This window comes from Humulus lupulus, chromosome 4 (assembly GCF_963169125.1).
Source record: "Humulus lupulus chromosome 4, drHumLupu1.1, whole genome shotgun sequence".
Taxonomy (NCBI): Eukaryota; Viridiplantae; Streptophyta; class Magnoliopsida; order Rosales; family Cannabaceae; genus Humulus; species Humulus lupulus.
This window is the reverse complement of record NC_084796.1, coordinates 9485898-9501296: the sequence shown is the minus strand read 5'-3', so window position 1 is coordinate 9501296 and position 15399 is coordinate 9485898. Positions and strand designations below refer to the sequence as shown.

Here is a 15399-nt window from a genome sequence, read left to right as displayed (position 1 = left end):
AGTATCCTAAGCCCCATCAGTTGGCCCTTTGGAGGTCGCGGTCTCGTCCTGCTCCGCCGCGACAGAGGCCTTTCCAGTCTCCGAGGGAGGTACCTCTTTATTTAGGCGGGTTTGGAGCTTCGGTAGCAAGAATGCCCAGAGGTCCGGCGGCATGAAAGAAAAGTCCACATCTGGGTTGTGGGACTAGCAGTGATAAAACAGGTCCTGCAAGGACTGCTCCGAAACGGCCCGCTCGGCTTCCATGGCGGCCTGGGCCTCGGTCTTGGCTACCTCGAGATCTGTCCGCGATGCGGCCAGGGAGTTTTTAAGCTCTCGGTTCTCAGAGCGGATCTTCTCTAGCTCGGCTTTAGAGGCCGCCAGCGCGTCTCTCGCCTCCTGAGCCTCCTGGAGGGCGGTCTGGCGCTCAGCTTCCAAACCCTCGAGCTGGACCTTGGTCCTAGCAATGCCTCTGTATGCGGCAGCAATGCCCTGCAAGAAAGGAAGGATAAATTAACTAACTGGAAGAAGAAAAAAAAAGGCGGCGTGTGAATGTTAAAGCTCTAAAAGAATGGGGCAGTTTACCGTTAGGGTCATGTCCATCGAAGACTCCATAACTCGGACCGGGCTCGTTGTTTCGATGGCCCGGAGCTCCCTCTCCCTGAGATTGTAGAAATGGCTGACGGCATAGCTAGCCGACTCATACACCGTACCCCGGAATGCTTCGGGCATCTTCTCCAGAGTCTGAGGATCGACCGGGATACGCACATCCGGGGCTGCCGCGGCCAGATTCCCGATCTCTATTACCCCGTCCTGGGCGGATAATGGAGATCGTTGAGGTGGCGGGGGCATGGGCCCTGTCCTGGAAATAGGAAGGATCGCCCCCGCGTCCTGGGATGGAGGGGCTTTCTCCTTCTCCTTAGTCGGGGATTTGGTGGAGGTCCCAGCCGAGCTCTTGGACTCCCGAAGCCTTTTCAACCTTGGCCCCGTTGGGGGGTTCCCGCCGAAGACCACGCCCCGCAGGTTACCTCCGGGCTGAGACATCTCTTCTGCCAAGAACAAAAAACATGGTTATTACAAGGTAGCAATCATGCAGAAATAGAGTCAAAAGGTTTAAAGGCAATGAGTAAGCGAATACTAAGGGAGCCCTACCCCCCGAGCTGGAAGAGTCTAAGACGATTGTCTCACGAACTGGCGCAGGTTCTAGGTCCGGTTCCGACTCGGGGCTGGACTCTTCTACATACTGCCTAATCCCCGGGGCATAGATGCCCCTCTGGAGCGCCGACCACGTGCGTAAGTTGGTCCCATACTCCTCAAAAAGGATCGACCTAAAAGCTAGGGTGTTATCTACTACTACGGTACCCCTAGGCCGACTCTCTTGGTTGTCCAGCACAAGCTGGTCAACACAATGGAGCAAGAGCGTGTCCAGGTCCGGATTCCTCGGGTGACGTTGGACGAGCTGCCTAGGATTGAACCTAACCAGCCGGGGGTCTGCAGTGGCCCTATCTACATTCTTAAATAAGTAAGGGTTACCTTGGCCGGAAGGACCCGCGGCTGCTCCGGATTGGACCCTCTCCTCGCCCATACCCTGGGCGACCTCCAAGGTCCTCTTCCTGTTCATCACGAGGGGAACTTAGTCACCCTCCTCCTCGCCTTCGTCGTCGGCGATCCCCTCCGCGACGATCGGTCTGTTGTCGCGGGCTGCGGGAGGCCCCTGGGGCCTCTTCAAATTCAAAGTCTGATTTGGGAAAATCAGCTTGCAGAATACCATCGTCTCGTCCGTCACGAGCACGCGGTAATCTTTCTCACTGGGGGGCAAGTTCGCCAGTGTGTCGTATTGACCCCCGAGGGTCGCAGACTTTTCGGTCCTCGCGTAGATGGCTGCAAGGTTGGTTGAAGTCAGAAGTGGAATAAGGGAAGAGCTAAAATAAGATAACCTTTAAAAGGCGGGCTAAATCAAGGATCACTTACGAGGACGGTTGAAGTAGTGATGATCGCAGTTGCGAAACCCAGTTGACATAAAAAACTGGTCCTTGAAGTCGTTCGGATGGCTCGGCAGCTCGATGACCGCTGCTGTATTAGGGAAGCGAGTTAAGTAATAGAACCCATCGCCTCGCCCCCGCTGATCCGGGCTGGCTTTGAGGCAAAAGAAGTATAGAATATCAGCAGGAGTGGGGACCTCCCACTCGTGCTTTTGAAATAAATACCTCAACCCCGCCAACAGACGATAGGAGTTGGGAGGGAGCTGAAATGGGGCCAACCCCACATAATTCAGGAAGTCGGCAAAGTACTGGTCCAGGGGGAGGAAGGCCCCTGCCTTGAAGTGTTCACCGCTCCAGGCCGCGAACGATTCATCGAGCGGCGTGCAGCTCCGCTCGCCCTCTGCGGCAGGTCGGGCAATCACTGAGGCTTTCCCCAAGGGAATGTTGTGGGTGATGAAGAGTTTGGTGATCTTGGCCTGCTCGGTTATCTTCGAGACGATTCTCTCCGCCTCGAAAAACGTGTCAGGGGCCACCTCGGCCTGTTTCTCCACGGCCGGGCCAAAGTGGGGAATCGGCGAGCTGGGCATCACCGCCTTTCCTTTATCTTGTTGAGAGGCCGAGCTTCCCAAGTTCTTCTGGGGCAGGTTCTTCTTCGTGGCCATCTGGTCGCCTATCGAACAAAAGAAAACACTTTAGAAAAGGCGACCCAAGCAGAAGGCTGAGGCAAATGTTAATTTCACGAGCTGGGGTAAGCCCAGCCCGCGGAGAGTGGAACCACGCGGTTCAATGAACACGCGCCTAAGCCCTCAACAGATCCCAGATTACTCGGAATTCGTGTGTCAGGGGGCTCAGAGTAAAAAATTGCCTTGGGGGGAAAGTTTCAACAGGCAAAACGTGCAAAACCGCTTTTGAGGCGTATTCCCTAAGCTACCCGGTTTTGCACCCAAAGTTCCTACCCAGAAATTGTCCCTGAAGAAGCACCATGAACCCATACTCTAAGACGGTGTCCCATGGCAGGCGTGCCCTAACCTAAGAAGGGCTGTCACCCTCTGTATTCACGCAACTCAGAAAACCCCTGCATGTGGCTACAGTAATATTTTTTACCTAAGCTACAGTGGCATGCTTTCAAAGTGAACAGGGTCAGAAGAACTTACAGTATGTGGCTGGATGGTGAGCGAGATTGCTGCGCTGGTAGGAGCTTCGTTGGTACAGTGACCTCCAAGGCTTTGAAGAAACTCGTAAGCTTAAGCTTCGTGAACGGAGAAGATGAGAACAACAGAGATGAGGGTTTCGTTCTTTGGAAGGTCAGAGAAAGAAGAAGGAAATTTGGGAATTTTTTGAATGATAAGGTGGCCCGTGCGTGGGATGACCACCCCCTTTTATACAAGGGAAGGATCATGTGTAAAAGGCTCTTGGGAGACCCTCCGCTCGAAATGTGAAACGACGGCTGGACAGTAGGCTAGGCCATTTAATGCGGTTCTCGTAGAGTGTACCGTCGCCACCCACGGCGTTCCACGTATCAGACGCCTGCGAAAAGAATGGAATGCGAAGGGTTGTGGGGGAAGTCTAAAAGCCCCTACTGTGGTCTCCTGTATATGACGTCATCGACCACGAGCAGGAGCTTGGGGGGCAGATGTACGCCCTGGTTTTCCCACGGGCTATTTAGCAGGACGAGCCTCGGACTAATCAGGTTTAGTCCGAGGCTCCCGCAGGCCGGAGGTTCTATTTCCAGGACGGACCCTTGTCAGCTCGAGGGGGTCCTGTTTCCAACTCGCATTTGTTGCCCAGGAGCTGAGAGTGACATCCGAAGGCCACGGACGGGAGCAGCTCGGGTTACGAACTGCTCAGGTCACGAGCTTCTCAGGAAGCTCCGACCCTATGGGAAGTCAACACGCAAGATAAACGTGCATATTCCTGCATCACGTGCCCGATATCCCCCTGACTTCTCGGACACGCAGCAGGAATGTGCGTATTCAGACACCCACGGACAGGTTGGGCCGTGCGGCCCATTATCTCCTTCCATGCTGATTAGACCACACTTGTGTGTCAGGTTTAGGAATTAATCATGAATGTCACAGATTTGATATGACAAATGGTAAGGTCACGGGATGACCTCCCTACCAACTTCCAGGCGCCTTCTCCTATAAATAGGGAGACCCTGGAAGTTGATAGGGGTTGGAAAAAATAGTCTTTGAAGAACTATATACTTTGTAAACCAAATACCCAAAGAAGATCAATAATATTGACTAGTGGAGTAGAGGGATTTTAACCTTCGAACTACTTAAAAACGTGTCTTGAGTCACCTAGTTCTTTCCAAAAGATTTCATATCTGTGACGGTTCTACTTTTAGTACTAATCTCTTTCTCTTCTTCTCTTAATTATCTGTTGCCGAAGAACCGCGTCAACACTCTGTTTTCCTTTTGATGTTCAGTTGGGATTTTGAGTTGGATGGTGAGAATTCAATGGAGTTTTTGGCAAAGGTTGATTATGTTTTGATGCCTAGGACTTGTAAAGTGGATAATTTTGGTTCATTTGAGAGTTTAAATGAAGTTTGGGATTAGTTTGTGAATCTTGGAATTGGAAAACTCGAAGGAGGAAGAACTAGGGCAGATTCAGCCTGGTCTTAGCGCTGTAGCGCCTAAGGGAGGGCGCTACAGCCCTGTCCAGGGTTAGTTGGCTCTGGTTGTAGCGCTGAGGTGCTATGGAGGCAGCGCTGTAGCGCTACCCTATTTTTCCATGGTCCTATTTTGGGCACTTTTGATGGTTTTTGGCTTGGGGTTTCAATTCCTAAGGCTCGGGATCGAATCTACTAACCGTTTGAGTACGATTCGAGGTCCCGGGAGTGAGGTTTAGGTCAAGAACCTTTTATTGTTGATTTCATTAATTGGATTCCATATTTGGTTATGACTAGGTGACCGCTAAGGGATCAAATGATTGATCGTTCTCAAGGGTCGTTCATTTGTTATTTCTCGCTCGAACCAGAGGTAAGAAAACTGCACCTAGTATGTGATGCATGAGATACATGTGATTAGGGCATGACATTAATATTGAATATGAGATTGATCAGAGCTTGAGTCTCTGTAAATGTGCATGATCATAATTATGCTAGTGGTTGTTAAGTAAGCATACTGAATGCCCTACATTTGGATATTTGACATATGATATATGCCTCGTTGCATTGCTTACTTGTGTATGGCACTGACCCATGAGTCAGAAATTAGCACGAGCCGTATGGTATTGACTTAAGAGTTAAGAACGACATTAATGTATTCAACACAAGTTGAAATGATTAGATCTAATCAACATAAGCATTGAATGACCCATCATGAGCATTAATGCTTGACCGACCTCAAGTTTGATGAAAACTAAAAGCGCTTGTCTAGTCTAAAGGCTAGTTACTTAGAGCCAGGGCCAAAAAGGCTCAGGTGACTGCAATATCACATGGCTATGGGTGCCGAGCCCAAGTTCGTGACTCACTCATCAGTTACTTATCTGATTAGGGTGCAGATCCCAAAGTGTGACTCTTTAGTGTGAATCACCCATCTGACTAGGGCTACAAGCCCCAACATGACTACCAGAATCTCAAAGTGCTAATTACTCATCTGATTAGGGCTACAAGCCCCAGCATGATTACCAAAATCTCAAAGTGTTAATCACTCATCTTATTTGGGCTACAAGCTCCAGTATGATTACCAAAATCATAAAGTGATATTCACTCATCTGATTAGGGTACGGATCCCCAGTGCGTGACTTAATTGTCACTTATTTGAGTCACTTAGTTTAGATGGACACATTGACCATCTATTTTCTTTATGACTTGATAGTCATCAATACAAAGGGTAGGGCCCATAATCATTATTTGGACTTATTTGTATGCATGAATAGGGCTATTATTGCTAGGCATGCCTATTATGAATTAGTAACATGCTATTGCTGTTCATGAGCATATTGAGTTTTCTTGCTGAGCTTTGACTGGACCAACCTTGAGTTTGAGAGCTTAGGTGACGATGTGTACATATGTGGCTACTCGACCGCCACAACCGAGGGTTTAAAGAGGAACTAGGGTTAAACCCTATTTTGCCGCTTAGGTCGGCTGGTTGCAAATATTTTGTTGTAATTAACCTTTAAATTATATTTTTGGGATCCCAATGTATACAGTAAACGTTTTAGTGAAACATTGTATCTTAACCAAAAATTTTAACCCTAAACTGTTAATCATACTTAGTTACACAATTATGGCCAAATGACTAGATTAGCGAGTTTAGCATTGTTTTAAAATGCACACTGTAATGGTCCCTAGGTAGTAGGGCGTTACAGTGCGTGTGGGGCTGGGCTCGCAGGGGTCGAAGATCGACGACCTTCTGCGTCGCCTAGTCCGGCGCATGTCGACTGTGGACAACGGCAGGGCGGCGGTCGGGCCTCGCATTGATGCAAGTGGGAGAGAGAGGGAAAGAGGCGGCTGATGAGAAAATGATGCTCTATTATAGCCCCAATTCAAAAAATGATTATAATTTTTTTTTGTAAAAGTTTTTCGAACACCACTCATATTATACACTTAAATTTTCTATTCAGGTTTTTTAGGACCCATATATGTTTTTAGGATTGCGAGTCCTAAAATGTATTTTTTAAAGACTCTCAAAAACTTCAGAAACATTTTTTAGGACTTGCACTTAGGTGTGTGTTCTAAATAGGTGACTCGTAAAGGGTATTTTGTAGTAGTGAAATCTTGGTTTCTAGTCGTGTATTCCTCACTGTGGTTCTTTCTTGAATTTTACGGGTGAATCTTGATTGTTACAACCTATAAGCCAACAATAACTATAGGAATCCTATAATAAGTATATTCTTCCATTTTTATCAATGAAATTCAATAATTTCTTGGGACTTATTAATCAATAAAGTCTATAATTAGAATTAAGATCCACAACTCCTAATCATGCATTTTTTGCATAATTGTATTTTTTTTAAGTTATCTTTTCCTCCAAGATCGATGTGAATGCGAACTAGGAAAATCATCACATTCTTTTTCTTATAATCTTTGTTATATAATTAATTTTTCAAATGAGTAGTACTATATTTTTTTTTATTCCATTTTAAAAAAAAAGGATATATATATATATATATATGAATATGACAGATAGTGGGAAATGATTAGATAGTAACATGCTAATAAAGCAAGCCAATAGTTACATGAGAGTTGCGTTTTTCATTATTTGCTTTACATTGTTAAGTCCCAAGATATCCACATCAATTTAATTCATATATATTGAGTAAAAAAAATACAAAAATAAAAATAAAATGGCTTCTATAAAAATCAATATATTTCTATAGGAGAGTATAAATACTAAAAGTTAATTGTCTTTGAAAAAATTAATTCACAAAGTAAGGTTAGGTAATAATAAGAGAGAAAATAATATGTAGTTGTACTAATAACACATTAAAATTAAAAAGTTAAAATTATATATATATATACATGTTTTTAAAAGAACAAATTAATCAATATAAGCCAAAAGTAATGGCTCCTCTTCTCCCGGGTTTAAGTGGGAACAAGACAACAAAAAAATAAAATAAATAATTTATTGAAATGTATTAATATATATATAATTAAAATAAAAATATATAAGTTCTCCATCGATTTCAATTTCAATGGGCCAATACAAGTTTCTTTGTCCATGATAAGAGACTACCATTCCCCACGCGGTTTGAAAAAAAAGAAACTGTAGTATGTGATAATAGCAATAGTACTGTCTGTATATATAAATATATATATAATGTGTGTGAAATGATTGAATTAATTTCAATGAGTTTATTCAAGCTGGCATCGTTTACAGTTCAACACTTATTTTATATAATATATTTATATATATAGAAAAAAAATATGATATAAGATCTCAAAGACTATACTCGAAGTGGTAGACAACATGGGTTGAGGAATTTTGTTAAATTAAATATTGGACTGTACAGGTTGTGCATATACAGTTGCTCTTCTCTCTTGTTATAATAAAATACTTTATATATATATATTTCAGTTATATTAAGAATCTTAATTTATTTTTTATTTTTAAAAAAAAAAGATTAATTAAGAAAAATGTAGAGTGGTGTTTTATTGGATGATGATGATGATGAAAAGGGTTAAGTTAAGTTATTATCTATATTTAGTATTGAAGAAAACATTCTCAAACGTCTTATAGCCAACCAAATTTAAAGGAACTTTCTCTATATGTATATATATATATATATAGGGCCATATGCATGTGATGTTATATGTTAAGTTTCTCTCTCTGTTCCTATATATTGATTGTAGTTTATTTTTTTAATGGACATTTCGAAGATTCTGTTTTGATATAATAACAAAGATATCGATCGAAACTACTATATATAAATATATATATATATATACCGTGTAATGCACGTATATATAAGGTAAGTACGTACCTTGTATATTAATGGTAATGTTACTACAACAAAACAAGTTATTACCGTCGAGTAATTACATTATTTACCAGTAGAAATTAAGTTTAATAAAGAAATTATATTATAATTAATTTCAGTGTTGAGAAAATTTTAAAATGACCTAATTGATATTTACAAACTGATTATATTCATTAATAGCTAAAACCGATATATAATTGCCAAGCAGTAGTTATTGACTTGTGTGTATGTATACATATTTTTAGAAGATGATCAGATCAAAATAAAAAAAAAAAAAAAAGACTAGTACATTACTGTTTGAATAGTGATTTGATTAATTAGACGATTGTTAATTATTAAAACACTAATTAAAGGCCGGTTATCAAATATCTAACATAATTGGATAAAATTAAGCTTAAAGCACATAACGACAAAATCCAAATTATTGATTAACATAATAATTTATAGCCTATAAATAAATATATTTATACATTTACTTTAATAAATAGGTTAAATAGTTTATGGAAGAAATTTTATAATGTATGCAAAATGGTCATAAATTATATACTTCTATTCTATATATAGTATCTAAGTTTAGTGAATATAGTATATATTAATTTTATAGACATATATATATATATAAATATAACTATTTATATATTCAATTCTGAGTTTAGTACATTATTTGTTGAGATTTTGTGTTTAGACAAATTATATTTTGAATTTTGTATTTTGTAAAATAGTTCAAATAAACTTTTAAATTCAATTTTAATCAAAATTTCTTGAAGTAGAAATCACAAATAATTTATTAATTAACAACTCAGAATAAAATCACAACAATTTTGTTTAACGATTGTGTTGTTATATTAAATTTTTCGTTTATCAAAATCTCCAGATTTATGTTCTATTTGAATAATTTTACAAAGCACAAAATACAACAATTAAGTTAAAACACAAGATAAAAATAGATAAAGAAACAAAATATTAAATCCAAAAATATATAAAAACCCTATATATTATAGAGAAAATATCTTCACGCCGGCTTAGTTGGTAGTACATATACATGTGGTCTATAAATATATATAACTTTATTGCCATATGGCTAGTCAATAGTCGTGGTCCATCGATCCTATAAGAGATGCCTTCTTTCAACCACATATTTTCTTTGCTTACTTACCATTTTCATTTTAGTAGTGGAACGGCTACCTCAAAAAAAATCTTGTCTATATATACAAATATGTATATATTCATCTCCACAAAAAAAAATGTATATATTCATAAAATTTAATGTTAATTATTTAAGTGGAAATGAAATGAGCTTATTGCTAAAGTTTTAATTTTCAGTTCGAGTAATTTTACTATATACGTAATTAATCATCCTTTTACACAACATAAATCGAAGTTAATTAGTTTTCACTCCAAACAATGCACCTGATGATCGAAAAATTAATGTTAATATTCATGAATCTAATTTATATAGTTATCTTTTAGATTCATATAATTTTATATCCTAATCATAATTAATAACATGACCAACCCCTATATCTATATACCATATATATACATATGTTCGTATACGTACTTACCCTATATATAGCTACATTAATTATCCTAGTTTTATATATGTTCCAAATATATCCGAATATTTCTCTCAATATATATATATATATATTTATATCCGAAAATAAAAATTACAACGTAATAATATATGAGTACGTGGTCACGTACTTTCGACTTAACTAATTGTCAGCCTACGTAATTAAAAAGTCATTTAATATTCACTTAATAAGTAGCATTTATTACCTTTAATTAATATCAAGAGAAAAAAGAAACTACTAACGCCTAACAAACTCTAGAGATAAATACAAAGTTCGTTAATTCAATTATTAATTCAAGCATTTGCAATATATGTAATCAAGTCGGTCGATCTTGTGTAAAGAGATCTTTAAAATCAAACTAAATTCTTTTGGGAAAAAGGTATTGAATTAAGCACGTTTTCCTATATACATATATATATATATATAAGATAAAGTTCATGAAATGAATCCAGCTCAATTTATAATCCAACAAAATAATTCAACTTCTTTTTCGTGTGATATCTTGTCAAATATACGTGACTCTTAATCTCATTTCTAACTGTTAATAAAAAAAACATTCCACTACCTTTTTAATTACTCCAAAATAAATAATATATATTTATATGAGTGTGACGATAGACATTCAAATATATTTCCCTAAATTTTGGATATTTTGTCCCTATTATGATGTGCGTGTATAACATTATATTGCTTTATGTATAAAGTTGTACCTATATAAGATGGACACTACCTAGACTCACCTATAAATATGTGTTTATATTTATATTTATATATATATAACTGTTGTTACTTACTTTATTACGTAACTCACACATGGATAATATTTCGATATTCGTTACTTAACGCCTAGCTTCTTTAAACTACATTACTTTATTTTCTACTATTACATATATTTTTAAGAAGAAAAAAAAAGATTGGTGGTGTCCTCTCACCCTTAGTCGAGCACAATTTTATAGTATTTTTTTAGGAATCACATGTAAATGGACTTATATCATGCTTATTCAATGGTTATTTAAGGAATACACCAAAGACTAAGAGTTACTCCAACCTAAAAAAAAAAAATAAACCGATATGAGAGTTAATAATTTCAACATTAATGTGAACGGTAAGAATCGATCCTTATAGTGTTAGAGACCATGCTTCAACTTCTATTAGTTTGTTAGCTGTGGTTAGTTAGTTGCATAATTTGTTATTCTGTTTTGGTTTTCTATTAGATTTCAGCTTCTTATATATATGTAATGAAAAATAAGAAACCATTTTTCACTCAAGTTCTAAGTTGTTAGATATCTCGAAATAGAGTCTCGATAGATCATTATTTGTCAATATTCGACCAGTTCATCTATATATATTAAGAGAACAAACTTTGAATTTTCCCAAAAATACATTTAACTTTTTATACCCCATAAAATCTCACATGTTAAATTCAATGCATCCTCACGACTAACAGAACAAAAGATATATTTTTATATATTACTCGCATATAATATATGCATATTTGTTGAATTTTTGTCCTTTGGATCGAGACAAATGTTACGTACTTTGAATTTAATTTTATGTATTTATAACTTCAGTAATTAATATAACTGTTCAATATATATCTTTAAATTATACATAAAATTAAAAATTAAAAAAAAAAAACAATCGGATAACATGGCCGACTTATCAAAAATATATATTTTTTTTAAAGAAAAAGGAGGAGCACAATGAAAATTCATCTCCTATGGGCCTAGTTAGTAGCTTCTATCTACACTAAAACTAGTTTCAAAGATCAGCGAGTGAGAGACACGCGTGGACAGTACGATGAGGGGGATTAGAACAGGCGCGTGAGACGAGGTAAAAAGTGACACGTGGAAAGAGGACAAAAGGGAGTTAAAGTTGAGGGGGTACTGTAGTACAACGGACTACGGAAAAAGGTGACCTGTCCGGACCTCCAATTGCGCTGCCTTTAAAAGCATGAAACGTTTTTCGCACTTTCTGCCAAATTTGTTTTCGGTTTTTTTTTCTTTCTTTTTAATTTATAATATTACGAGTTTGTTATTATCTCTTTTAATAAAAAAATTAAACGATTATTTCTTTTTTTATTTCGTAGGGTCTGTTTGTCTAGACCGTGTTTGGAAAAGCTTACCGTATTACAATATAATACAAAAAAAAAATTCGAAAAAATGTTGAAAACGAGAAATTATTCTTTAGCCGAAAGATAAATAGTACAAAAGAGTTATTTGTCAAAAATAATAATAATAATAATAATAATAACTTATTAGGACAATATTTAGTGTTTGACTGGATTCGATTACAATTTTTTTGTAGGTAAAAATATATAAAGATACTATCAATTAAAAAAATTAATTTTTAAAATTACTTTTAACAATTTTTCTTAATATTTTTTTGGCATTCTTTAATTTCTTTTTCGTCACTTTTAATTATTTTATTTTCATAGTTTTTTTTTAAATAATGTATAATTTTTCAAGTTTTTCTATTTTTTGTTTTAATTTTTATTTTATATAAATATTTAAAATATATATTATTTATATGTATTTTTTTAAAATATCAAATTTTTTATTTTTAAATGTGAGCATAAATTGAAAAAAATATATTATATATTAATTTTAAATAAAAATAGGGTGCCTTAATTAAATTTTGGGGTGCAAATATAATATATTTTTTTGTATTTAAAAAAATGAAACTAAAGTATTATGGACAATTATATTTGTATAGACTTATAAGATTACCTGAAGAATTATAGAAGTGAATAACATGGTTTTCAGATTAATAAAGGATGTAAATTTTTTTTTGACCAAGTGAAAACGTGTGTGATTTTCAGATTAATTAATTAAGGCCGTAATTTTATTTTTGACTAAGAAATTTTATGTCTAATGACAATGGTTAAGTCTTTCGAGCATGATTATATAGAAAAAAAAATGATCTCATCCATAACTTGGTCTTCCTCAAAATATATATATTTTTTGGAAAGGTGCCACGCATTGGCTACTATTAGAAGGTTCTAATGTAAACATAAATATAATTATTAATAGTGGAATTAATATTATTTTGTTGTGAATTTGATTAGATCAAAATCCAAAAAATTTAATATACATAAGATTTTGAATTGTTATCATTATTTTCTTATGAGTATATTAAATTTCAATTTGAAGTCAAATACATTTATAAATTATTAATAGAGAGGAAATAATTTACATTATTTTGTGATGAGTGTGAGGGTTGTGACTTGTTGCATAGTGACATCAACACGCATAATTAGGAAATAAATATATTTATTATATAACTTAAACTCTTCTAATAAAATGGTTGAGTTTATATTATTACAAAATACAATGTAAAAAAGAAAGATTAGGTAAATATTTTTCTACCGTATTAATTAAATGGTTAAGTTTTGGTTTGACTGGTTAATAAGCTGATCAAGAATAGTCAAACATTTCAATCAAATCCACGAATTAAATGCTAAAACATGTCCCTTACTGGAAGATTATTACTAAGCTAAGCACCCTTTGTTCCAAGTAAACGATTGGAGCTTGTCAAGTCGTTTTGGAATATGCTGACCCCAACGTCAATGACAATTTCTTCTACACTGAATTTTTGAAACTTGAAAATTAAGGAAAAAAAAAACTATTTATATATATAAACACAATTGTATGATAATAAAATAAATCAATATTTCATATCTGTTTTAAAAGTTTTAATAAATACGCTAGAATAAGAGTAAAACAGTGATCACGATATAATTATTTCTTCTTCTTTTTTATTTTTGGGGAAAAAAACATTAAACATAAAGTTAAATCGAGTAGATTTTGTAAAACAAAAAAAACTGAAATAGATGTATGAACATTGTATTTCTAAAAATAAATTAGATCTTAAACAATCATTAAATTAGGTATTAAATTTATTAATTAAAACAAACTTGTGGTTATGTATCTAGAACAAACAAAACTGAATCTTTATCATGTGAATTAAAAAAAAAAGGTAAAATCCAAACAAAAAATAATAATAATAATAAAAAGAAGAAGAAGAAGAATGCCAAACATCCTGTTTTACCTGCCCGTGATAAAGTCCCAAGTTTTAGACGCAATAAATGCCAAAATCACTCGAAATAATAAATTATTTTTTTGTTTAATAAAAAAGAGAATACATTATTAATTAATTTTTAATTTAAAAAAAAACTAAAAGTCACTAATTGTACCTGCCAAGTACGCCTACCTGTACCTCCCAACCTTTCTCTCATCATCACCTTTCCATGTCTTACATTACATTACATTGCACACTCCCTCTTATTCCCTTTCTTACCCCTTTATATACCTCTTTCTCCTTTCCTCAATTCCCAAACCCATTCATTCATTCCTTTCATATCTCTCTCTCTAAAAAACTCACTCTCCTTTCTCTCTCTAGCTCAAGCTCAACCATCTGATCTATTCTCGTCAGTCATGAAGCACTTGATCAGACGGCTGTCACGAGTCGCCGACTCCTCACAATACTGTCTACTCCGCTCCGACGGCTCGGCAGCCGCCTCCGCCACTCGTCGTCCGCTCAGAACCGAGTCTCTCAGAGTTAAGCTCCGTCGCCGGTCCTCTTCCACTCCGGCACCGGCCGTCGTTCCCGAAGGTCACGTTCCGGTTTACGTCGGCGATGAGATGGAGCGGTTTGTGGTCAGCGCAGAGCTCCTGAACCACCCGGTTTTCGTTGAGCTTCTCGACAAATCGGCTCAGGAGTACGGCTACGAGCAGAAAGGTGTTCTCCGGATCCCCTGTCACGTGCTCGTCTTCGAACGAGTCCTTGAGGCTCTCCGACTCGGTCATATTCAGTCACGTGACCTCCGTGACCTTATCGACTCTCAATATTCCTCCGAAGATTTCATCCATGCCTGATCAGAACTCTCTCTCTCTCTGTCTCTTTTTTTTTCCTTCTTCTTCTATTTTTGAAGAGAAGAGTGAGATCTTGGTAGATTTCGTAAATTAGGAGAAATGGTTTTGCCCTTTCTGTAAATATACTTCTTCTCCATCGAAACGACGCAGTTTCACGACGACGAACACAAAGAATTTTAGGTCTTTGTTTTTTTATCTACCATTTTTTCTTTTTTGTTTCAGTGTAAAGAGAAAGATACTACTCTCTGCTTCTATTAGTGCTCTCTGTTACTTAAAAAAGATATGTAGTCGTAGTGTTAAAATGAAAAATTTACTTGTGTCCAATTTTTTCTCTCTTTTTTTTTCCTGTATGGAAATTCAGAAAATTAATTTGCGATTCCAGGCAATTGAGAATTTATTTTTTCTTTGGTCAGAAAAAAAAAAAAAGCGAGAAAATGAGTTTGGTTTCTCTCTTGTCGGAGTTCTTACATCCAAAATTTTCGGGGGTGGGGTAGGCGGAGTTTTGTGTTTTTCTTTTTTGGTAATTTTCTCGACAACCAAACAACAGCAAAATTTTCCTTC

At 36.5% G+C, this 15399-nt stretch overlaps 1 protein-coding gene across 1 annotated transcript; it reads left to right on the top strand.

The window, feature by feature from the left end:
* Positions 1-14290: 14290 nt before the first annotated feature.
* LOC133829926 (auxin-responsive protein SAUR71) lies at positions 14291-15162 on the top strand. Its single transcript, XM_062259767.1, has one exon. It carries the CDS (start codon positions 14401-14403, stop codon positions 14839-14841), a length of 441 nt encoding a protein of 146 aa, XP_062115751.1. The 5' UTR covers positions 14291-14400; the 3' UTR covers positions 14842-15162.
* Positions 15163-15399: the final 237 nt, after the last annotated feature.